Below are 25,658 nucleotides of genomic sequence, written 5' to 3' on the forward strand. Positions count from 1 at the left end.
TCACTTTGATAATGCTTTTTAATTGATGAGATATATTTGAACAAGTGTGTCAATGCTACTACTGACCATGAGATCACAAAGGAGGCTATCAACAGAATGCCTGGCCAGAGTTCATTCATTATACAAAATATAAAAACAATGAAAAGACAGTGACTTTAAACAGATATGGGCAGAACTTACAAAACAGTGGGTGGTGACACTTGATCATCCGATGGTCCTCATGTTGGATATGAGCGCGCGTGTGTGTTGGGTATTTTTCTGTCCGCGTGTATGCCAACTGCTTTATTCTTAAAGTGCATACAGTATGCATTTCTATTTCTCTGTGTGTGAGTGTGAAATAGCTTGTACTTCTGTGTGTGTGTGTGTGTGTGTGTGTGTGTGTTAGGGTACGAACAAATTCAATAAATATAAAAGTCAGACACATTTTGTTCATGAAGAATAAAACCGTTTGGTCAAAGAAGAAGAGAAGAGAGAGGGAAATGTAGACAAGATGTCTGTCTCAAACAGGCATTTTTTAGGGCCAGGTATATACTGTGTGTTTTACATTGTGTGTAACACTTTCTAATACTGTTCATTAGTCCACAAACACACACAAACACCTACGGACAGCCTTATACAGACGAGAGGCACAAAAACAGCATCCAAGAGACACCTGGAGCTGCACTGTGTTCAGTTCCGGCAGGCTCGAGTTTAAGAGCAGTCAGACTTCTGTCTCAACAGTTCATTAGACTCCATGTAAAAAAAAACACCTCCAATGTTGCTGCTCAACAGATGCTGTCCTTTCAGCAGCGTCTCAGTTTTGGAGGTGAACCTAGCTCCCCGGCAGCAGTCCCAGTCAAACTGTAGGGGTTTTCCCAGTTGTCGTCGTCTGCTGCTGCTGCTGCTGCTGCTGCTGCTGCTGGAGGTATGTGGGTCGTTTAATGCGGGGTTTCCTGCGCTTGGGTTTGCTCTTGGCCTTTGTGAGCTGGACCACAAAAAAGGACAGGACGACCATCGCTCCTAGGAAGGCAAACACTGGGATGGTCTGGCCCACTTCTTGGTTGTAGCGGCCCGGCATTATCCCTGAGGCACAAAGGGACACAGGTCACATGGGGCCTCCTCAGTAACCACTTTTATTCTTACACACTACAGTCTTTCCTTTCATCCTTTGTCTATCTAACTTTATGCTAGAAGAATATTAGGCCTTTCTGCTGTACTGATCATAGACTTGTTCTTTTTACATCCTCTCATTAATAATAACCAGCTACTTGGATACTTAATAATGTAAAATTAAAGAAAAACTGATGAGTGACAAACTTCCATGTTTTATATAAATACCATTTCCGCTGCAAAAGCTGCTGTTTTAAAGTTTTAAAACAATGTTGTCAAATGCTGTGCACTACTAATTAGCTCTAAAACTAATTCCAAGTCAGATTGCTTAAAGTAATAACTCTGAAGCACGTGTTACCTCCAGGTATGTCCCAGGCCCCACTCTCCCCAGGAGACAGGGGTCTGACCTGGGGACGGTAAGCCCTGACGTTAGGTAGAGCCACTTTGTCCAGATCCACTGAGAGAAGTTTCTGGTGCTTCCACAGGTTACTAAGAGCAAGAGTGGAGAGAGAGAAAGAAACAGAGAAAGAGAAAGGGGGTGAGACAGAATCTAATGTGTATAGTGTAACGTATGTATGTGGGCAAGTCTGTCACAAAACCAAATTTTATTCCTTCTGTTGACAGGTTGGAGGAAAAAAAAAAGACTGTTGCTGCCAGTAAAAACCCAAAGTCTGGTTCCAAGTATTACTGTGTCACTGAAATGTGCTGCTGCTGCCGCGCCCCCCCCCCCTCCTCTGAGAGACTTGCCTCTTTCTCTATATCGTCCTGTGACTGAAGGAAAAGTAACCAGAATGTTGACTATGGTAGTGTGCACAAACAAGATAACTCAATATAATCTGTTCAGACATGTTGAGAAATATAACACCTGGGAAATTAGCCAGTACTACATACAGAAGTTCATATCACTGTTGCCACTGACGACTGATGTCTGAGAGGAGTGAATGGAAATGATTATTTACCCTCAAATATATAGACAGAACTAAAACAGAACTGTCTGCATTGCAATGCATCATCAGACCTACCTGGGTGCTGTCTCATTGACTGGCTGTGGCTTTGCCCAGGACAGGTGGGGGCAGGCTGGTAGTGGGCGGGGCTTTGGGTCTCCCAGGTGAGCCTCTAGAACCTTGGAGTAGCGGTACAGATGGTTGCCTGGAAGAATGAAAAGAATAAACCTGCATATACCTAAGAAGGAACACATCCAATATTTGAGATGATAAATTAACCTGTCTGTTAATGTTTTGTGTAATTTTCCTTCCTCACCTTCCAGTCTCTGTGGCAGTGGGCGCTCGGTGCCTGTGGGCGGTGCTACCCTGCTGTGGGAGTGGCTGAGGCTGGGCGGGGTCATACTGTAGGAGGTGTACTGAAGGAGGGCATCTAGCAGCCAGAAACAGTCTGAGAAATCACACAACAAAAGATTACTCAGTCGGCTCAGTTGCACCTTTTGTTGTACGACAAAGCATCCACACATTGCACACACTAAAGAAAGGTTACCTTTCTGTCTGTGGCTGTCATCTATACAGTTAGAATCACCGTACAGAGCAATACGACCTCCCCCGTCAGACGGTGTTTGGTACAGTCCCAGGATGGGAACCCCCTCCACCACTGCTGTCTCCTGCTTTAGCACTTCCAGACCTGTGAAAACACAGCGGGAGCGGTGTTATACCTAAACTTAAGACACACAGATTAAAAAGTTGCCTGTCAGCCCGCACGGCTCCTGGCCAGCACTGTACTACACTAAGCCGGGGTCAGTACTTTAAGAGGGGTGCTGGTACCTTGGTCCTTTAGATTCTTGGCAATCACTATTCCATCTTCTGGGAAACGGGCGATACTGCAGCCTGAGGCATAGTACACTGAGACAGAGACACAAACAACCATCTTCATTTAGCAAAAATGGTGTGGATAAAACAATACAAAAAGGTGACCAGAGGATGATCATCAGAAACCAACGAGGGGTTTGTGCATGTCTTACTGTCATGATCAGCCAACGTGAAGTCTCCCTCGTACAGCCCATCACTGAAAGCCATCCCCCACACTGAGATCAGGTCGTTCAGGGCTGGTACATTAGCACCCCCTGTGTCTGGCATCCACCACTGCCTGCAAGTTACATCAAGAAAGTCATCTCTACAAACATTCGATTAGGCAAAAATATAGAATCTACAGAAATAACAATCAAGAACCACTGTTGCAATTTACACAGCACAGAACAAAGCTTTACTTTCAATTTGGTATCTGCCCCAAACAAGAGGATTGATTAAGGAAATTAAATGAAAACATAAAATCCAACACAACAAACAGGTTGTCAGCAGGTTTTGTAAGGATAAAAATGCCAATTTAAAAATAATCACTAGCATATAATATGGGGGGTACATTACAATAACAGCACATTTATAAAGTGAAAAGGCAGACTTCCTAATTCTTAATTCTTATTGAATTCACCATTCAATTAAATCTGAATTACTCAGCATAATATTTTGAAGCCATAAAGACTATATTTAGCTGTGTTTAAGACTTTTGATCCTGCAGATTCTGTGCGACAGCTTGAGTGGGATGTGAATGGAGCAACAAGGAATCATGAGTAATCTTTTGCTCTGCATGAAGAGCTATGAATGCGAAAAGTCGTGATATATTACATCTATTACAGAGGCATAAATAGTCTGTACACTGCAGAGACGGACAGAAACTGATACAGCAGGTTGGTAACTAGTACACAGCGCTGTTTATCTTGCTATCATTATAACATGATAAAGCTGCAGGTTAAAGCAGGAGCTTTTTAGGTTATGCTTGTTTAATCACTGAACTGTCTCATAATGGAGGACAAATAGATCCTTTTAAAGAAATAAATACAGGGAGGTTCCAACGAAGGTTGAGGTCAAGGGAGCTTCACAAGTAAGGAGTCAGTCAGAGAGGACTTTAGATTACTGCTGCACTACAATGCAGTCCAAGTTCCCACAGCTCATTCCATGAAAACACTATTAATCAAAAAACACTCTGCATTACTTATTGAACTTGTCTGGTATTGCTGAGGCTGCAATTTATTTTTTTAGTTCAGAGCAAGAGCAGTTTTAAAATTCGTAAAGTTTACTGCGGTGATGTGAAGAATCTCTACAAATATTGTTGTAGCCATTCTGTATATTGGGATGGGGTGGCGCTGTGATCTGCCACAAGTCTACTTAAGACGGGTGTTAATTAGTGCAGGTGTGGCGCACAGCGAGGTGCATGGTTTGTGCAATCATGGAGAGTGACTTGAGTTTATTATTGAAGAAATGTTTAATTTTTCGTTATGTTAATAAATTGATTGGCATATCCGACTTTAAGTTAAGACTTTTGCATTTCTGTGCTCTTCTCGCTGGTTTGAGGTGGGCGAGACTCAGACGGTCTCTGTCCACCATGATGTTAGTGTCTGGTTTTAATGGCCTATAACAGCGGGGGTCGGGGGTCACGAGAATGCTGCTATAGACACAAAAATAGAAGAAAAATAACTAGACGGCCTATAGTTGTGAATGGAAACACTTTGGGTGGACACTGTAAATATATTGCACTGTTTAATCCAGAATCAGCTGTCCTGTCAGTGTAATCAAAGACTAAGTAATAACGGTCATATTAGCAGAAACTTGATCACAACTCACAGGTCTGAGTCTTTTGTTGCTAAGAAACATCTGCCAAACGGAGGGCGCCTGCTCTGGCACTGTTTTAAGTGTGTGAGGTGTACAAATACAGAGAAGACAAGGAAACTGAGATCCAAGTGGGCACATGAGACCCTCAGAAAGGGGAGACACCGCTGGTAGTAGGCTACCACCAGCTGGTCCAGGAGCTTAGTCTTAATGATGGTCGGTTCAAGGCATATTTTCAGATGAGTCGGGGAGAGTCCGGACAATCCAAGCAACTGTAACTTCCGTCAGCACAACTGAGGACCCGTCTCTCCATTCATTAGATTGGATAATGGGGAAAAAACGCGAATGATGTCGGGCACGAGTTTAATTATTTTCAACTCCATGCTCTCAGAGCGCTCATTCAAAAAGCCGCAGCAGGTGGCCAAAAGAAAACAATTTAAAAAAGGCGCCTCTCACTGCAAAAAACGCATTCTGTCTGATCCCTGGTGGGGGGAGGGGGTCGCGAAAGATTTTCAACTTCAAAAAGGGGTTGGACTGCCAGAAAGGTTAAGAACCCCTGGCCTATAACATTAGCCAGTGTTATTGCTATGATTTCAATAATCAGCAGTAGTAAAGTGAGAGTTAAATACCTTGTGTTTTCGTCATAGAACTTGACCTTCCTCATGACCGAGGTGTTGTACCAGTCACTGAAGACAATGAGTGACAGGCCGTTGTCGATGTCTCTCCTCAGCTTGGTGATCTCTTCAGGGAAATACTCCTCCTCACTGTCAACCATCAGCAATGTGCCTGCAGAGACACAATGGCAAGCAGCACGTTAGCTTGTTGTCCTTTGCTCAACCATAAGCAAACAGCTGTTGTAGTCCTTTTGAAGTGGACGTCTTCTAATTCTATTGTCGTTGTTTCTTTACCATACTGGCTGGCATCAAAGCAAGTGATGGGTGCGCCGAGCACCTCAACAAAGTATCCCATACTCCGCAGGTGCTGGTACATGTCCCTGAAGTTAGTGTGGATGTGGTCTCCATTCCTGGAAACATACAATCAGTCATTTTCACATTTCACATGTCATATTTTTGAGGTCAAAACAAGTAATGAATCCAGATAATTGAAAACAAGTTAAAGTTTTTAAACCAAATCACAGATGGCAGATAAAATGGGTTTAGTATCAAGTAAACATCCACACATACCAGTCTAGTGGGTCGTTTTTCATGCGGAGGTTGTCTCGGGGAAAGTAGCCGGGCGGGTAGCGAAGGTTGTGGTACTGGTCCCACAGCACTCTCTTACTGCGCGGGGGAGTCGGCACGATCTTCACCTTGATGGGCAGTTTGACTGTGGAGGTCAGCTCACCGCCCACCTTAGACTGCAAGGGGTTAAAAGTCAAGAAGACGAATGGGTCATAACTGCAGAGGAGTAATGAATTACATAAGCTAGATTCTCTACTGTATATATATGTATGAATTGGGTTAGCTAAAAGTATGTAGTACAAACAGCTCAAACATTTAAGTAAAAGTAATTTATGAACAGCTGAAATAGTTGAAATTATTGACTGAACTAATGGATAAAGAGTTGAGATTGTTAGCTAAAATATTGGACAAACTGCTGAATTATTTAGTAAAAGTATACCAAGTGTTAAAATAATAATACAATGAACAAAGTCAAAAAAAAAGTCAAAAGTCAAACAAACTACCACTACAAAGTGGTAGCACAGCTGCAAACCTGACTAAACCAACCCAAACACTGACAATTCAACTGTATGAAAAAAAAGTAAAGTAAATATCCACCTGTAGAGTCACTTAACATCTACTTCAAAATCAATTCAAGTGAACACATTCAGAAATTATGTGTGTGGATGAAGGGGTACTTGAGCTCATCTGAGAGGGATGTGGTGGTATGTAGGACAAACAAAAGTTTGGGAAGCACTGCTCTAGAAAAAGCTAAAGCTGCTTAGAAGACAGATCAGGTGTTGCTGCAGTGACTCACATCATTCTCTGCAGGAGATGCCACTGTGACCATCACATGACCTTGAGCGATCCCTTCCCACGACGCTGCCTTCTTGGCCACGGAGATAGACACGGCCAGGTAGCCGGCCCACGGCCACAGCACTGGTGAATAAGAGACTGCCACATCAATGTGGTCGCCGTTCTGGGGGAGATAGGGCTGCCAGATGGGCTGAACAGGAGAGAGCAACCTTTAGAAGGCTTATAGGGAAGATGTTTATTTTTTAAAGTCTGAGTAGATCATGACGCAAACCAGGTCAGTCAAGGATGAAACTCGTCCTTCACTTGTGCTCTGACAGAACTTGAGGAAATAATATTAAGTATACTGTGTGCTCTTTGTAGAGTAGCATTTGACTAAAAGAAACTGAAAAAACGACTTCTCTTCATGTGTGTTTCTTGTGTGTGCACCTTGTCGACAATCCTGCCAGTGACACCCATGCCGTTGAGGATGGTCACATTGACGATGGTGGGCATTCCTCCATAGTAGATGGGCTGAGAGCAGTAAGGCCACATGTACGGACACTCGGTCAGGTCGATGTAGCTGGGAGAAAGACTGGCAGGACACACAGATGGGAAAGGATTCTGTATAACTCTGTTGTTGCAAAAGACTTTTTTTAAACTAGCTTGAAACTAATGAATACAAATTTTGGTAATATTCCATATGTAATATGTATGTAAAAAATAACCTAAAACCACCTTAACACAAATAAATATGTAAAGAATGTACATATATACATATAAATTACCGCACACTGATCTGACTTACTACTTTATTTGCTCACAAATAAAGTAGTAAGTCTATTAAATAAGAACGCTGGCCCTGGATCACATGTTACATCTAGCTAGAAGCCTGAAGTCACACAGTTGAGAGCTGGTATTCTTGCTCGGACCATTGAGGTTGACGGATTCAAAAATATTCAGGAGGAAAACAGAGAGTTTGAGCTGTGACTAGTGGAAACTGAGTGCTTTTTTGTTAGGATTGTATATATTGAAGATTTAAGAACATACATTTTCCTTTTATGGCTTGACAAAACCCTGAAATATTCTGGTGTACAGGCAGGTGATAAAAAACTGGAATGCTCTGCCAAGTTTGTGTCAAAAGCCAGGAAAAGTAAGCAAAATGATGGTCTATATTAGTTTGTATTTACGCTGATTTATACAGTAAATGTTTTTGTCAGTGATTTAATATTTGTGGTAGACATTAAAAGTCTCAAAACATTTAATTGTCAAAATAATTAAAACTGGTTGTCTTTATTTTTGGCCTTTTTCAAGTATTGAAAATGTAAACGCAACATTATGTATGAATTTCTGGCACCTTGTAACAGGGTTCTTGCACCATTTGAAAAGTCAAATCTAATGTTTTTTAAGACCTTTTAAGACCTCAACAAACATAAATTTAAGACTTCAAATTTTGAAACAACTTCTTTGACAGAAAAGAGATGCACATTTGATCTCTTAATGAACGATGAACACAGGTGAATGACTTTGCATATTCCGAATCGGGGAACATAGGCATTAAAATGTATTTTGGGTGATCAGATTGTGATCGGGTAAAAATACTCCTGAATCTTAAAATATCCATACAAACGTCTCTAACCACTCCTGGAGGAGAATCCACCTCTCCAAAATGGATTAATTTACTTTTACTGTGACTCTGGGTCACCACTGGAATCAATCAAATATATGTTATGATACAAAACTGACGATAGCTGCTGTCCTTCATGAAGGAAACAGCTGCAAACTTTCCTTGTCACATTGCAAGCCTATGGGCGGTGAGTATTTGACACTCAGCCGAGCAAAGGACAACTACAATTCTGCCTGTCCCGTTCCTCCCACGAGAGAAGGCTCTGACAGCACAGGCTTGGTCTCCTTTAGTGTAATGTAATTGGCGGGTATTCGCCTACATGTGCAAGACAACATTTAGGAACACAATGTGTACTCAGGTTTCTGAATCCATGAACTAGTGGCCAATGCCTGTATATGGGTGCTCCTTTAGGAGCTCTTTTAAAAAAAATCTCTGCTCACTGAGGCATCTACCTGGCCTGAGGTTTGTAACTGTTGAGGATCTGGTAGGCTCGGATCAGGTCTAGTTTCCCGTGGCCCTGCTCAAACATGTTGACCCCTGGCAGCCTACGGGCCGAGGCGATCAGGGCCTGCTTCATGGAGGCTGGGTTCACCAGCTCCCTGTTCAGGACGGTGCTGGAGGACAGAGGACAGGCGAGGTTAGTGTCTGCTGGTGTCAGATTCCACAGCTTTTAATTCAGGACAGTGCTGGAGGAAAAAAAGAGGGATGGGCTACTATTTGTGTGTGTGTGTGTGCTCCTGGGAGAAGGGAAAGGAGCCTATTGTTAATAAGCGTGGTAGGATGTTTGACCCAGCAACATGAGCTCATGAAATGGTCCTGAGTTACAGCTACATAACAAGAAGGCCTTCACCATGTGAAGACTGACAGACTCAACAAGTGACACACCTCTTTCCTCTGGGAACCTGTTCACTGCAGTGTTTCCCCTAGGATTGAGTTGTAGCAGCGGAGGTGAATCAAAAAAAAACAAAAAACTGTGTGCATGTCTTAATATAAAACCCCAATACATGATGTGTCAGCAGCAGAGCTGTTGTGTGGACTATTAGTTTTACCATATCTATAACAAATAGTTGAAAAAGCTATAGCAGATAATAAACAATCAAAAAGGATTAAACTTGCTGAAGAATGTGTCTGCGGAGGGACAACAACCATTTGATTTAGGAAAAGTTTAAGTTTTCGTGCTCTCTCCACAGTGATTTTACATTCATGGCACAGCACCCAAGTGATTTTGGGCCTCACCTCCTAAGCCTAACGGCAGGTAACTGTTAATATGACCTCTGAATCATTAGGCTACAGATAAGATTTTTCATGTTGCCCTTTGTGTCTCAATTTACATTAACATAAGTTAATATGAAAAATAGGCAACATGAGAACCACCTCCCTTAATTACCAAGCATTTAGAAACGTCTCCTAATTAAAAGGGATTAGTTTGCAGCCCCAACTTGCTTTACTAAGCTCATCTCCTCCACAGTGAACACCGTCCTTTCTTTTCCTAACAACCAGTCTAAAAATTGAAAAATAGTTATTAGGATGTACAGTCTGTGTACAGGACAGAGCTGTAGGCTACACCAGTTTAGTCTAAGCTTGTATCTAATTTTATCAATACCGGGCAAGTAGGCAGTAATGAAATGCAGCTACTAAGTTACTTCCTATAAATTGAGCTAATGTTAAGTTACATAGCAACCAAAAGACGTACCGTCAGATTTCCTGCTCAGCTGTACAGTCTGTAAGGGGGGGGGGACGTTTCCTAGCACTAAGCAACTTCACTTTTTCAGCAGTTGGGGAAACAACAGACAGACTTTTCTTGGTCTTTAGAAGAACTACTAAAACTACTCAATTTCCAGTGACTCACCACGCTATAAGACATGTTTTTATGACTAGATTGCCAGAAGACCACTCAAAACATATACATTTTTTAATATCTGACAACCAACCATCAGACAGACACTAGAGTCCCGCTGCTAGTTGCTATTATGGCTAAAATAGGATCAGGATAATGTCTTCAAGCAATTCATTGATAAAAGTTACATTTTGTGACAAAAAAACAAAAACTCACAACTCAAATTAAACCCAGTCTGACTTACTAGTAGTTAATAGAGCCATGATGTCTTTGCATGAAAATAATGATCAAACTGAATCACCAACAACAGCTCCCAGCTGCAACTTAACAACTGACCTTATGGTAAAATACACCTAAAAGACCCATTAAATAAACATGCATACTCCCACCAAGCAAATAACTATACAAACAATAAAAAATGGGTCACAAAGGACATGAAAAACTACCTGGTCCAGAAGAAAAAAGCTTTTCTGATAGGAGACAAGCTCAGGGTGAAAGAGCTGGAGAAGGAGTTCAGGAGGATGCCAAGCTAGCTAAGATACACTACAAGAACCAGGTGGAACAGAAACTAACCTCTGGAAATGCGAGGGAGGCGTGGCAGGGCTTAAACATCATGATGGGCAGAGCCCCCAAACAGCCAGTGGTTGGCTGCTCAGACCCACCTCCTCTGCAGAGCAGTTAGAGTTTCTTCACCCGGTTCAACAGTAGCAGCACTCCAATGACCTGGACCCCCCCGACCCCCAGCCGCTCCCTCCAAGCCATCACTATTGGTGAACACCTGGTGACCTCCGTCTTACACAGAGTCAACCCACACACGGCTGCTGGCACTGACCGGCTCAGAGGCAGGGTGCTCAAAGAATGCTCCACTCAGCTAGGTGGAGTTCTCACAAGGCTGTTCCAGCACCTCCTGGACTCTGCCTGTGTTCCCAAACAGTGGAAGGAATCCATCATAATCCCACTGCCCAAAAAGACACCTGCTAAAGACCTGAAACACTACCGACCAGTAGCCTTGACATCAGTGCTGTGTAAATGTATGGAGAGGGTTGTATGCAACCATCTGTCGAACATGCTGTCCAACAAACTAGATCCGCTTCAGTTTACCTATAAGGCAAAACGTGGTGTAGAGGATGCATGTCTCACACTTTTAGACACTGTCACTAAACAACTGGACTCGGCACACCTACACACCAGAATTTTATTCATGGATTTTATTTCTGCTTTTAATACTGTAAACACAAACAATCTGCTGCACTGCCTCTCTGACCTCCAGGTCCACCCGACACTGATTTTATGGATAAAGAGTTTTTTACAAGACCGACCACAACAGGTGTTTTTAAATGGTTTTAACTCCAGAAGCTGGTTTTAAACACTGGACTCCCCCAGGGCTTTGTCTTATCTCCCATTCTCTTTTCTGCTAATGCTAACAGCATTTCCTGCAGCAGTGAAGGAATAACTCTTTTTAAGTACGCAGATGACATGGCCCTGGTGGCACACCTGACTGGCACTGATGCCCTGTCCCAATATCAACAAGCAATCAACAACCTGGTCCAAACATTTACTGATCATTCCCTGGAGCTCAATATAACAAAAACAAAGGAACTGTGCTGTGGGAGCAAAGTTAAAACATCCTCCCATCTCTTCCAGCCTCTCAGTATCCAGGGTCAGCTGGTGGAGCAGGCTGAGTCCTTCAAGTACCTGGGAACAGAGATCGACACCTGCCTGTCCTTCGCACTACACGCTGACTGCGTGTTCAAAAAAGTACAACAGCGCCTCCACCTGCTGAGGAAATTAAGGACTTTTCATGTCAGCAAGGATATTTTAACTCCGGTTTACTCGTCACTCACTGTATCCATTCTCACCTTCAACATCTCATCCTGGCACAACCTCCTCACTGTCAAACATAAAACCAAACTCTCCCGCATAATAAACCACTGCAGCAAGATAATCGGCTCACCACAAACCCCCTTATTTGAGCTGCACAACCGTTCTGTGATCAGGAAGGCCACCCTGATCACAGGAGACTCCTCTCACCCTCTCCATCACTCTTTCCAGTTACTGCCATCAGGCAGACGATATAAAGTTCCACTTGCCAGGAAAAACATTTACAAGAAATCTTTCATACCGTCTGCAATAACCACTCTGAACAAAAAAAAAAATAGACATTGTACAGCTGCTGTTGTAATGTAGGTTTTAATTGTGCGTTTGAAGTATGAGTTTAAATGTATGTTTTTAAAGGAGCCTTTTATTTTGGGACAGACAATAAAGCTATCTATCTATAAACACACAGCTGAACAACAACCTCATAAAACCCCAACAGTTTAAGAATCTTGACTTTCTAGCAAACATAAAAAGTTCAAACTCCAGACACTTAATGACAACATGATACTGACCTGGCCAGGAGAGTAACGGCACCAGCCACCACAGGAGAAGCCACGCTAGTGCCAGACAGAGAGCGACATCCCTCCTTCATTCCTGATCCTCGAACACCTGAACCGTAGGTGACGATGTCAGGCTTCACCCTGCCATAGCCCCCCGGCAGCTCCTGCACAGAGATGAGAGGCAGATACAGATAATGAGATAACGGCAGAGACCGACAGAGTGCTTCCACATAACATTTCCTAGAGCTTGTCCTTTTAGAGCATGTTGAGCCACATTTTGAAGTGAAATGCTGTATCGCCTCATACACGTTTATACTGAACAACAAGAGTGAGAGAGCTGGGATCAAATTTTTAAATAGCCCTTATTCACACTAAAACGTATGTTTCAGTTCATGTCATTACACCTACTCCAACAAGTCACACTCTAGTCAGGGAGTCACTTTAAAGTCACCATACAACTCTAGCAAAACTCCACTACTATTAAAAAATAAGGGCATCCAGCAGACAGCAGGTGTTGACTGACTAGTGATAACGACTGACAGGTAGATGCACGCTATCACACAATGCCAACACACAGAAAGGCAGAGACAAAGCAGAAAGTAAAAATGACTAGAAAACAGTGGAAAGGTAGAGCAAAAGTAGAGAAAACTGCATTTAAAACGGCTGAATGTTGAACTGTTTGATGTATCCAGGTTGGAGAGCTGAGTGGGTGAGTGTCTGTTCCTTATGGCCTCTTCAAGGCTGGCTTACAGTGGTTGAGGGGGCAGAGAGATCAGAGAGTGAAGCCTTAATCAGATGTCTGCTTTGGGCTATTACTGATAAAAAAATGTTGTGTGCAAGTGTGAGAGAGTGAGTGTGTGTGTGTGTGTGTGTGTGTGAAAATGGCTGATGGGATGTGGATGAGGGATCAGGAGCTTACATTACGGTTGACTAGCTTCTAGAGCAGAGGGTAGGTCTCTGAGGTAGATGTCTGCTCTAAAACTGATAAATGATATGGAGAGCGTCTGTGTGGAACTGAGTGTGTGTGTGTGTGTGTGTGTGTGTGTGTGTGTGTGTGTGTGTCTGTGGTGGAGTTACTCACCCAGGTGGTCATGCCTCTGGAGGAAAACCTAGCAATATTGTCCTCAAAGTCGATTCCTCCGACCCCGATAACGTCCATCTGGTCTGCTGGGTTGTTCAAGGTGCTGAGGGACAGAGACTTACTTTACTTCATTTACAAAACCCAGGGAACAGGTCACAGTTCCATCTGGGCACTACAACATTAGAGTGCAACAGAATTAAAAAAGAATTTCCTGTTTTGTCTTTTTAATGATCTTTTATAGAGAACGAATAGGTAGCAGATGTTCAGCAGGGTATTAAAACCCAGCTGGCCAGGGGTTCATTTGGATAATTAAAGCGGTCAAAGTGGTGTAGTGGAAGTTTGCATTTCTGTGCAAATGAACAAGGATTTCATTATAAAACTACAGAGAAATTCTTCTACAATGATAACAATTAGGAAAGTATCCATTTGAACTTTGACTTGGCTTCAAAACACACTGAAAATGACTTGCAGTGAGACTGTGTAACCTTTACAGTATCCTCTGACCTGGGCTTCTGCAGGGTTCACCTGCTTGAATGTAGGACTTTTTAAATACCACGTCAAATGCAATTTAATACCGTTTTCACAGTCATATCAGGTCATCGACACTTGCCCATTATGAGTCGACGAGGTCAGACGGCACTGACTGAAACTCCAATCTTGAGGATTCAAGAGCCTCCTGCGTGCACAGTCTACTGTCGCACCAGTCCTTCCTGTAGTTTATACATGTATAAAGTCTCCCAACAACTTGCAATAGCAGAAAACGTATGTACAGCTAAAGTTACTGCCTAAATCAGGAAATAAAAAATATTCAAGACATTTGTAAATTACATTTTTTGAGGGAACTGACTTCAATGCTTTTTAGGCATTTTTAATAAGGCTTTTCAAGACTTGCAGACACCCTGACTGAGACAAGAGTGAGATGATTCAAGATCCAAATGCCATTGTTTTGATGTTGAAGTGATTGGCATACCCATACAGAGGTCCATCGTTGCCAATAGCAGAGACCATGATCACTTTGTTGGCAGTGAGCTCCCACACCTGTCAATCAAACAAGAAAATCAACTAAGTTGGTGGTTGGTGTTATTTTAGCTGCAATAAGGTAACAAAGTATGAGAGAACTGACGCTGGTGGACCTCCTTTGCCAAGGAGGTTTCCAGACGCATGAGTCTGCTTCTTGCACACATTACACTAAAATCTTAACATGCTGATCCATGTTCCTGTCGTTCAGTATTTCCCATGAAGCCCTGTAAACGGGCAAACGCCTTGGGGTTGTCAACTTGTAACAACAAAATTAGACATTTCTACATTCAGTGTTCAATGGAGCAGGCGACGTGGTGTTTTTGTGCTCATCTGTTGTGTTGTTGCAGAGGAGAAAATGTTCCCATGCACGTGTCTACTTACCTGGTTTGACCCGTTTTGGCTGACAGTTGAACTGTTCACTTTTCCAGCTCATTAGCACATGAAAAGGCTGTAACTTAGAGGGAGGAATGGTAGTGTGCGAACTATTTCTTGCCTAGAAAAACATCAAAACATCTGCTACCAGTTTTCATCGACCTGGTCAAATATCAGTCAAGATGGTCCAAATGCTACCATGACTGTAGCATTCCTCCTGTGTGTGGCTCTTTCTGACAACCCGTCCCTGTTTTTGGATTAGAGTCTGTTACCTTATCAACAAAGGGGTGGTCCATGAAGTCAGGGCCTCCAATGCTGAGGTTGAGAACATCAATCTTCTTCAGGATAGCATAGTTGAAAGCATCCAGGAACCATGAGGTGTACGATACCTGATTAAAGACAGATTTTGGCACATCATTGACTTATGAGGAAGGCTCATGATACTATCAGTGTTATCCGAGTGTTTTGTTCTTGTTGGATCACAACAGTATAGCCGGTGTTTCCCACATATAGACTTTACATGGGTGGGCCGTCCAGGGATAGTAACGGCTGCCGAAGTATTTGAGAAAGTCAGAGAGAGTGAGAAAGAGTCATACAGCGAAAGAATGAATGTCATGGAAAGGACAGACAGTTGGGACCGTGTCATAAATCAGAGAAATGTGACCGTGGGAAGGAAACTGGGAGACAGAAATGAAATACGGGAGACTCCCATGAAAATCAGGAGGGTTGGCAAGTATGAGCTAACCGCAGCTAACTTTAGTGGCCTCCTTTGTTTACTTCCATATGACAGCATGCAACGCCGCATTAATTCATCTGCGCATGCGGGTCACTTGCAGGCAGTGGACAGTTCACATATCAGTCGGATATGGGCTACATTTGGGCTACCACCTCTAAAGCTCAATAATCAACATGTCATACCTTGCTTTTAATCCATACAAAAAGTAGCTTTTATAGTAAGTAGTTTCACAGACGTTACATTCCTTTAAGTCACCTAAAAAAAATCATCACCTTCTCTAGCAAATACATTTCTTGGAGCTTTTATTTATCCATTCATTAATATTTTTTTAACCACATTTACTACAGCTAGACTAGCACAGCGCTATGTTGAGAGCATTTATGTACCTGGTTGTTGGTGAACACTCTGAAGATGTGCAGCTCTGAGTCGGGGGCAAAGCCCTGACACTCCCTCATGCTGGCTATCACTCCTGCTACAAATGTACCATGGCCCAGACCTGAAAAATAGGACAAGAGGTTGACGATCATCCAACCATCTTTATCTCTCACAAACACACCTTTTCGGTCTCGTTCAAGCACTCCCCGTGCTGCTTCAGCCAACTTTTGGGCTTCCACCACGCTCCAACACACAACATACACAGTACATCCTGACAGTTCAGTAGTATTAGTACTAACCATCATCAATAGCATAATTAAACAGAGGAGGGCAGTGACCAGAAACAATTACTCAGTTACACGTACTTAAGTTGATTGATTGTACGTGTCAGAGTATTTTTAATGCAGTATACTTTTTAGGTCACATGCCTCTGGAGCAACTAGGGGTTAAGTGTTTTGCACAGTGGGGAGTTGAACCCAGATCTCTCACACCAAAGGCATGTGCCTTATCCACTGCCCCATCACCACATATTCATGCACTACTTTAACTCTACACTACTACATTTTTCCTTTTCTTGTTCTATTTCTTTAATTACTCGCTACTGAAGTCGTTTTTTCCGGTAAATAAGTAGTTGTTTTCATAAACATCTAATCGAATACTTTCTTGGGGGCAAAGTAACAGTACTTTTACTTGAGTACCGTTTTTGGCTACTCTACCCTTCTCTCTCATAAACATAGTGTATCATCATGTACAATGCTAGTCAACAGCCGTCATCGACATGCGTTTTCCTTCTCACCATCATCCAGTGTCTTTTCATTTGTCCAGTTGGTCCTTTCCTTTACGTTCTTAAAATGTGGGTGCTTCTCGCTCAGGCCTGTATCAAACACCGCCACCTTCACACCAGAACCTGTCCACACACAGAAGACACAGACTAAATCAATCTCATTTAAAGCAAATGGAGTGTCACCAATAACTCCCGCAACATGTTCCAAGAAGTGCATACTATTGTCAAGACCAAAAACAGATAAAGATGTTCTCTTAGTTTGTCATGATTATTCTTTCATTAAGAGCAATCCTTCATTCCTGTTTGATCTTATAAACATTTAGTGGCAGATGTCTGTCCTATTAGACAAGTCAAAAGGTCTGAGGTCTAACCGGTGTGTCCCATCTGCCAGAGTACGTCCGCCTGCAGGATCTGGGCAACGTGGCGGGGGATGGCTCGCAGCAGACGCCGGCTGGAGTGGCGACCAGTGGCGTGCCAGAAACCTGAGCCCAGTGACAGGCTGGTGCGTCTGAACGGGCGGGACGACTGCCACGACTGCGATTTTTGCATCCCACGGGTGGCGTTGCAGGGCGCAGCAGGTTCGGGTGCTACGGAGACACAACACATGCAAATGTCTTTTACGTGCTGATTTCAGGTTTAAATTTTAGAATTGTGCTTAGGATTTGAAATTCTACTTGGACACACACAGACATTTTGTTACTTGCAGTGTTGCTAAATGAACAACTTCCCCTCCATGAAAGGCTGCAGCTAATAATGACATGCCCTGTTACTGCTGTCTGCCACTTCAGCTCCTCCTGCAGACAACACACTCTTCCTGTTAACCTAATCATGCTCATCATGTTCTGATCCCTCATTTCAAGTCATTTCTTCCTCTTTCTTTCTCCCTCCCTCCTTCTGTCTTTTAGCTGTGACGCGAGGCTGATCACCCCAGCCCCATTGGAGCCAATCTCATCACAGTTTGGATCACTTGGACAGAACAAATTATCACTAGGTCATTACCAAACCGCAGCAGAGCCCTGTAGGGCGTTTTATGCCTTTAAAGTAGGAGTGAAATGCAGGGTGAGGTATTCTCTCTCATCACTCCTACTAATGAATTGCCACACTAGACAGCTTCTGCATGGAATGGAATTGAGTCATGCAACAGAATTCCAGTGAACACGGACCTTTTCTCAGGTATTCCACTTTATAACCGGGTTCAAAGCTTATCTACACCAATCTACATTCCCAGGAGGACAGATAGACAACACAGCCACTTTCCAACCCCTGATTGCTTCTATTTACTTCAATTCAATTCAGCGCACGTGACATAAATGATTCAACATGCACTCTCATGCATTCAAAAGATATTCGGTTAACAAACCTACTAACTTGGTTATTTATTGAGCTGAACATGGCAACACTTGCTCTTCAGTATTTTCATAAACTTCCCCGGAATGCTCCAGTTGAGGCTCTTTTTATATATAGTTTATGGCTGTATGATCTGGTGTCATGACCTGCTTAAAGCTTGAAGGAAGCTTCTATGTGAGTATGAATGGGTTGAAGAGGAGTCGGTTTGAAGGTTCCTCCCATTTACTTCCATTATAACTGAACATTATAGCTGAACATGAAACAGAGCCGATAACATAAACTATAACAACTAATAAACTCTTCCTATCATATGATGTTTTTATTATCCCAAATGCTTCGCACAGTAGATACCCTTTCATTAAGTCCAATTTTTTAAATTCAGATGGAGTTTCACAGAGATTTAAAATGAAACAACCCTGACTAAGAACTTCTTCAGGACATGAAATGTTTCATGCGTGACACATGGCCTCCATACTGGTGCTGCATGTGTATATGCAGGCTGTGGGCACACTGAAGTCTTTCATCCAGTGCCAGGCACCCACTGTCCAGGCAAGCCCCACCACACTGACTCACCTACTCCCTCCCAGGGTGAACAAACACAAGACGTTCTCTGTCCTTCTTCCCATCCCCCAACACCTCACACACATACACACACACCCAGCATCAACACCCACAAGTTGGCCTGCACTTCACATGAAGATATACAATCCTTTCTTACACCACAAACACAATGGAGAGAGAAAGGCATCCTCCGGCTCAACAAACAAAGAGAGATTCTGTGAACTGTAGCAGACACAAACAGCTTTCTGTATCTTTTCAGTTTTATATTTCATGGGTGGACGTGCCAACCGCGGAGACGCTGTTATCTTTTCCCCCTACACAGTAACACCATATTGTCAGACTTACAGGGAACATATTTGAGCAAGCGGAACACTTTGCGTTGCGGTGTGACCCTCTTGATGTAAGGGTGGTCCTCTAAGGTCAGGAGGCTGCTAGGCGTAGCTTGACGGATGTGGACCAGCTCGAAATCACTGGGGAAGTCTGAGGCTGGGTTTTCTCTGGGAACAATGTGCCAATCCAGCGCTCCGTCCCCGGCGTTCCGCAGGGCGCTGCTGATGTACAGGTTGCGAGCTTTGGCCGAGAAATACCCTGTAAATCCTACGATGTACTCTGGAGAGACAGAGAGGGGAAGGTTTTTAAAGAACATACAGGAAATGAGATGTGCTCACACAGTGTGTATTCGGGTGAGTCACATTTGCTTGGACCCACGGCCCAATTCAAGCAGGTTCAAGCTGTTTGTTAGCCCACAGCCTGCTGACTGCTGAGGAGTGTTTGAGCAACACACAAAGACAGTCAATGTACGTTAATAAAATATATAACATCTCTTCTGGAATCAGTAAAGTTGCAGACAGTGACATTATATGAGAGTCAGTTATTATGAACAAATCAGGTGTTTTACATTAGCTTTTATTTTTCTGATTCCTTTCTTTCTGACCCTGAGACAGATGATTGATTGAAAAAAAAACAACAACAAAACCATCTGTTGATTTGCTTTCCAAACAAAAAATTCTAATTCAAAAACAACTCAGGTTTTTATTCCTGTGTCAGAATTTATATAACTGATGGACGGAGCCTGAATAGCAAGTTGTGCAAACTATAGATGGATAGGGTGTGCCATATCCTCATCTCAGCACAACTCCAATGTAATGCCCTGTTGTAACTGACACCTGGGTGTGTCTTAGGGCTCATACAGATGGGGTTACATCTTGATATTCAGTGGATAAAAACATAGGCTATATTAAGTTCCTGCAACATTATCAGTTTGAATCGCTTATGACTCTGTTGCATTTTATCTTGATCTCTCACTGTTGTGGTTCCAGCAAGAATAAATCCAAGCATTTCTTAATGAATATATTCAGTCATTTGTATCAAAAGATTAAAACCGCCTGTTTTTCAGGTTCCACCGTTTATTAACTTCCGTGTCGTTTGGCTTGCTTGATGTATTTCAACAAAATCCAAAGCACGTCCTGGTATCTCCATAATGATTTTTACCTAAACTGATTTCTAAACTATAAGCAACTCTCACCCATTCAGCCTCAGCACTGACTGTTGAGTCTCTGCCCAGGTTCTCCCCGACATCTGATGGACTGAGGTCAAGAATTAATTTGAGGAAATAACAATATGTCAAATAGTAAACCAGTATTCCCACCATGGTGTACTTCTTAAAGTTGGACTGTTGCAAAGCAAAGAAACATTAAAACCTTCATTACAGCTAAACAGTACACAAAACAAGCTTGACTCCGTAACAGAAGTTTTGAGAGAGCCTTTCATAGTCATTGGATTACTATCTGGACATGGCTTTTGACTGATTGGGACCGTTATCCCAAAGTTATTGGAAGACTGAGTATCTCAGTCAATTATTAAAGGTATCATCCCTTATTAAGGGCCAACATGATCAGGACATCCCTATCCTAGATATTCCCTGACTTACCCACAGAATTTAGTAAAATCTTTGACGCCACTTTATAAAAAAAACAGAGTTTCCACAGCTTATAAACACACCATTAAAAACATATCCACCAGTGTGAACAATTCCTTCTTACCATGTTCCACCGTCTTGGAGGAGAATTCCAGTTTGAGGGTTAACTGGGAGCAGTTGGAGCCAGATGATGAAGGAAGGGGCTCTGGGTTGGGGGCATGGTCAGATCCAGATTTGGCTCCTCCAGTTGGCTCCATCCCGACCAAAGGCAGGAAGCCCACCAGCAGCCCCAAAAGCACGGATGCCCACACAGGAAGCAGGAGCATTTTGAGTTGTAAACGTAGCGCAAACAATCAGTCTGACCAGGCCCTTTGAAACTTGGCAAACCGGCAGGTGTGCTGTTTCAGATGAGCAGCTAAAACCTGGTTCAGAGTCAGGGGTTGGGACAGTGCATTTCAGGTCCAAACCTCCAAAAATGAGTCCATACTGCAAACGGCCTGAGCAGTTAGATTAATTTCTTTCTGCGTTTTCTCTCCATGGCGGTTGTCCACGGTGGAGGTCAGTGGCACAGCCAGAGTAGAAACATTTTCGTCATGTTGACAACTGGAGGAGGCAACCAGGAAGAGCAGTGGATGGATGGGAGGAAGGCGGGAGCAGCGATGGAGGAAGGTGTTGGTGTCAATTTAGGAGTTCCACTGCAGTCCTTCTTGCTTTTGTCTGAAAAGGAAAAAAGAAAAACAACTAAAAATGGTTAATGGTTAGGACAAAGCTTGTTGACATTTAAATGGAAGGACCTGAGCACAGTATAAGTACAATATATGTTTTATACCATATCTACCAGCACTGAATAAATCTTCAAACTTGCTATTGCACACACAAACATGAATTCTTATCACTTCAAATTAATGGCAAATGGATTTTGTGACCCTGCAAGCACATACTCCGAGCATATGGAATCAAGGCTCCATTAGTTTCACAGCTGTGGCTGTAAAAAGATCTACATCTGATGGCCAACACCCAAGATTCACTGACAACACTGTTGTTTTGAGGCCAGTACCCCACAATCTTATTATTTAAGCATAATGAAAATATAATAACCATTAATCGTCTGCTATTTGTTTTTGCACAAAACCCCCGCATAATGTGTTTGGCAATGAATCTTCAAATGTGTTTTTAGAGAGTTATGAACCTGAAAGATAATGGTTTAGTATCGTCTCTTTTTCCTCCTATTTGTAAGAGGAAAAGTTTGTCATTCTTTCAAAAGTTACAAGGCCTCATTTTGATTTCAGAAAACTAAGATCATGTCAGCATAACAATATAGACTATAAACATTTATTGCTACTCTTTACTGACCTGCATATATGCAATGAAGATATGACTATATCAGCCCTGATATATCAGCCAGGTTTAATCTTTATCAACCAAACTCTACTCAGGTGCAGCTCTATCGGTCTATCGAAACTGAATGAAAGGCTGTTCGTGTGTTCTTGAGATTGAGATTTTCTATCCCATCGTGCAGCGTTCAGAGATAGGAGTGTTTCCTCTGCTGGACAAAGGGGAAGGAAAGGGAGGTGTTGGGTGCAGAGAGATGTGGTATTAAGCACTCCTTCCATCATTTAGCCGCTCATGAAGAGTTTGTGCTGCCCTCAGAGAACAACCCTGTTACTAGATAGAGCACGTACACAGAGATAAAACTCTCTTACCTGCAAGGATGGCTTACTGAGTTATACAGAAACAGCCAACAACAACTAACCGCAGACCCACTGAAGAAACTCAACACTCCCAACTGCTTTTAAACAAACTCTCATCCAAAACAACAAACAATGAAACCAATCCTACATCGCACAAAGATCTTTCCGAGTAGATACACACTACAGATACACAGACACACTACCAACCAGCACAAAAAGAAGACCGGCTAGACTGACCTGACACACACACATATACAGACACACACATTCCTGTATCCTTTGGGGCTGCATCAAAAGGGAAATTCTGGGCAGGTACAGGATAATTTCCCTCTGGTCCAAGGCTTGGACAAACCAGTAATAAAATACACATCAACAGACACTGCAAGACACACACACACTCATTTGCCAAGCTCAACACCAGAGCTCATGAGAACCAGCTCCACGCTGACTGAGGGTCCAGCCCCAGTTACATAAGACGACCTCCCTTTCCTGCAGGATCTGTAACCGCCTCCTGCCTTACACCAGAGGGACACAGAGGATGGGCTTTCAGTTCCAGTTCCACACATTTAAGAGGATTTTAGGTATTGATTTCATTGATTAACATTCACAAAACCCTCTCAGTGACGGCTAGCGTGCCGTGGAGCAGTTGCTCTCTGAGGGCTGAGCTTTATCGCTGCACAGAACACTTGTGCAACATGTTCCAGAGCTGAGTGTGCAGTTATGCAGTAAGCAACATGCACGTGTTTGTATACCTTTAGCCTATTTATCCAGGCAGGCATGACGCTATTGTCACTACAAATCAAACGCGCCCATCGAAAGGATGAAAACAAGTTGACCACCCCGTCAATTATTGTAAACTTGTGTGCGCACTACTTAGCAGCAGGCACACTAGTGGGTTTGATTGCTATGAAGAGAGAAGCAAAAAACAAACAAAGAGATTTAGTTAGCATAGCAGTGTATAAACAAGTCCAGACTTTGTTCCCTAAGGTTTACTTGTGGTGATGATATCTAAAGAAGCCATTTACTATCAAATCGCTTCAGTATAATTTAGGGAGTCTTGTTCATTATTTATATTTGTTTAAGAAGATTGCAACTTCTGTAAAAAAGAAAAATCACAGCCAACATGTAAAGCGCTACAGTTGTCTCTGTGTCTTTAGTTTAAGCTTAAGTTGCTCATAATAATCATACAGCTGCAAAGAGCCCAAGTGCAGAGGAGTAAACTGTTTCAAGATAAAATTTCAAAATACTAAAATAGAGTCAATGTGTGATATGGTCTCCGAGTGGGATTGGACTAAAACTATAAAGAAAGCTTAAGTAACGTGAGTTTTCTGTGTTGTGAAGGACACACCGGAGCCCATATAAAAAAAATTCATTACACTAATCAGAAATTACACAAAATCCTCGTCCTTACTTTCATTTTGTGTGTGTGGTCCCATGACTACCCCCTGCACAGCCTTAATGATACAGTAGATAAAAAAATGCACATACGGCCGTGCACAAGTCATGCAAGTGTAGACTGCATAATTAAAAGCCCCTCGCTGGTCTGGTCTGACAGGAGGGGGCTCAATCGCTAGTTCCGGCTCGGGGCAGGATCCCTGTGAGACAACAATGCACGGCTAACAACTACTGGTTTTAGACCCAGGGCTGTATAAATAGCCCCACTGTTTAGGGCAGGGCTGTAAAAGACTACCTGTGTCAACAAAACACCAAGAAAAAAAAATGGCATCAAAGCTCCAAGCAAATATAGATTAGTAGCTAGGAAAGGACCCCCACCCCAATCAGAGAGGCCCAAAGCAGAGTAATCAATCTACAAGCAGGTTCTTTAACTGTTAGCAGAGGGGTCCCTTTGAAAATTCTTTCAGCTGAATTTTGGTGAAACTGTACCAGATTTATCAGGAACCATGCCTCCTCCAAAAGAATAAGACAAAAGCAGGAATAAATATTAGAAAGATAGACTACCAGATGTTAACAGCAGCTATTTTGTTGATAAAAAGATTTGAATATTTCTACAGTGTGTATCGCATAAAGGGCCATTGGGGTGCAGGGCACACTGCATCTTAACTTGTCTCAACAATGATCCAGCCTTAATTTTGTTCTACTTAGTGTTTGTGTTTGACTCTCTGAGAAAACCAAACGCACTACCAAACACACACACGTTTAAATACAAGTAGTTTACATTAGGGTGCATAAAAGGTTCAAGTGTTACCAGGATTTACCTTAGGCACAATTTCAGCGTCGATCAGGCCACGAGATTAAATAACGTTAACAGTTTACTGCTTTCCAGTGAAACACAACCTTTATTAAAAAAAACTAAACATGTTAGCTGAGTTACAAAGCTAGGTTAGTTAGTTAGCAAATGTTAAGCCCAATATCAAAACAAAGCTATTTAGCCACACAGAAGCAACGACTTTATCAGCAAAACATGCAAGCGTCAGCAGACAGATGCTGAGGCTAAATATCTCTGAAAACAATTATTTTATCAACAGTAAATAGTTATTTCAAACCCATTTAAACGCGTGTTAATGTTGCAAAAGCTACACGTTTCCACCAGAGATGGGTTTTGTAAACAAGACATGCTAATCGATTTTTCAGACCAAGCAGTCTTTCACATGTACAGCATTAGCTAGCTAACGTTAGCTTAGTAGTTTTTTACAGTATCTGCTGGTGCTTTGTGTGTTTATTATACTCACGGGGCTGAACAACGTCTCACACGCCACAGTTATCTGTATGTATCGTTTACTACCCCTGTATTCATGAGCTGATAGCTATTCGGAAGGTAGTTTAATGTCCACAGAACAAAAGCTAGCAGCAAACTCACTAAACGCTACAGCCGCAGACCACTGACGTCTGGTTATGACGGGTTGCCAGGTTTGGTTAACTTATGCTCCTAAACCGCTGAGCAGTTAACTCCGCGAGACATTTCAGATAATATATATATATATATCGGGAAGAGATAACTGTTTTCCTGCATTGTTTTTTTAATAGAAACTTAAACTATAATTCACGTAAGAAAATAGCTGTCATGTTTAATTTCTTCTTGCACTTCAAAGGTACCTCTGATCATAGTGCGTGAAGCGTTGTTTCAAATTTGGCAACCCACATGGCCTCCAGCTGGTCCAGCTTTCACGGCCATGCTGCGGTTCTGCCAGCAGTGGGCGCTGTTTACTGTCAGGCAAAGAAGACAAAAATAAAAGATTAAACCATAATTCAAGTAAAACACATTTAAAGTTTTAAAAAAGTCAGAAATTTAAATTCATCTTTTACTGTCTCCAGAAGTTT

General features: G+C 42.5%; 1 protein-coding gene across 1 annotated transcript; it reads right to left on the reverse strand.

The window, feature by feature from the left end:
• mbtps1 (membrane-bound transcription factor peptidase, site 1) lies at window positions 1-25,235 on the reverse strand. The gene is made up of 23 exons (XM_038705482.1): window positions 25,070-25,235; window positions 20,813-21,405; window positions 19,116-19,379; window positions 17,234-17,449; window positions 16,875-16,985; window positions 16,090-16,199; window positions 15,240-15,356; window positions 14,546-14,613; window positions 13,576-13,678; window positions 12,507-12,658; window positions 8,732-8,893; window positions 7,103-7,247; window positions 6,678-6,866; window positions 5,885-6,057; window positions 5,609-5,724; window positions 5,330-5,486; window positions 3,059-3,183; window positions 2,862-2,939; window positions 2,581-2,721; window positions 2,350-2,481; window positions 2,112-2,238; window positions 1,448-1,578; window positions 1-1,062 (listed from the first exon to the last, which is right to left on the reverse strand). Exons 2-23 carry the CDS (start codon window positions 21,012-21,014, stop codon window positions 836-838), a joined length of 3,246 nt encoding a protein of 1,081 aa, XP_038561410.1. The 5' UTR covers window positions 21,015-21,405; window positions 25,070-25,235; the 3' UTR covers window positions 1-835.
• Between the last annotated feature and the right edge of the window lie 423 nt (window positions 25,236-25,658).

The sequence above is a fragment of the Micropterus salmoides genome, unplaced genomic scaffold (genome assembly GCF_014851395.1).
Source record: "Micropterus salmoides isolate LMB-PRFRI ecotype aquatic unplaced genomic scaffold, ASM1485139v1 Ms_hic_scaffold_8, whole genome shotgun sequence".
NCBI classification, from domain to species: domain Eukaryota; kingdom Metazoa; phylum Chordata; class Actinopteri; order Centrarchiformes; family Centrarchidae; genus Micropterus; species Micropterus salmoides.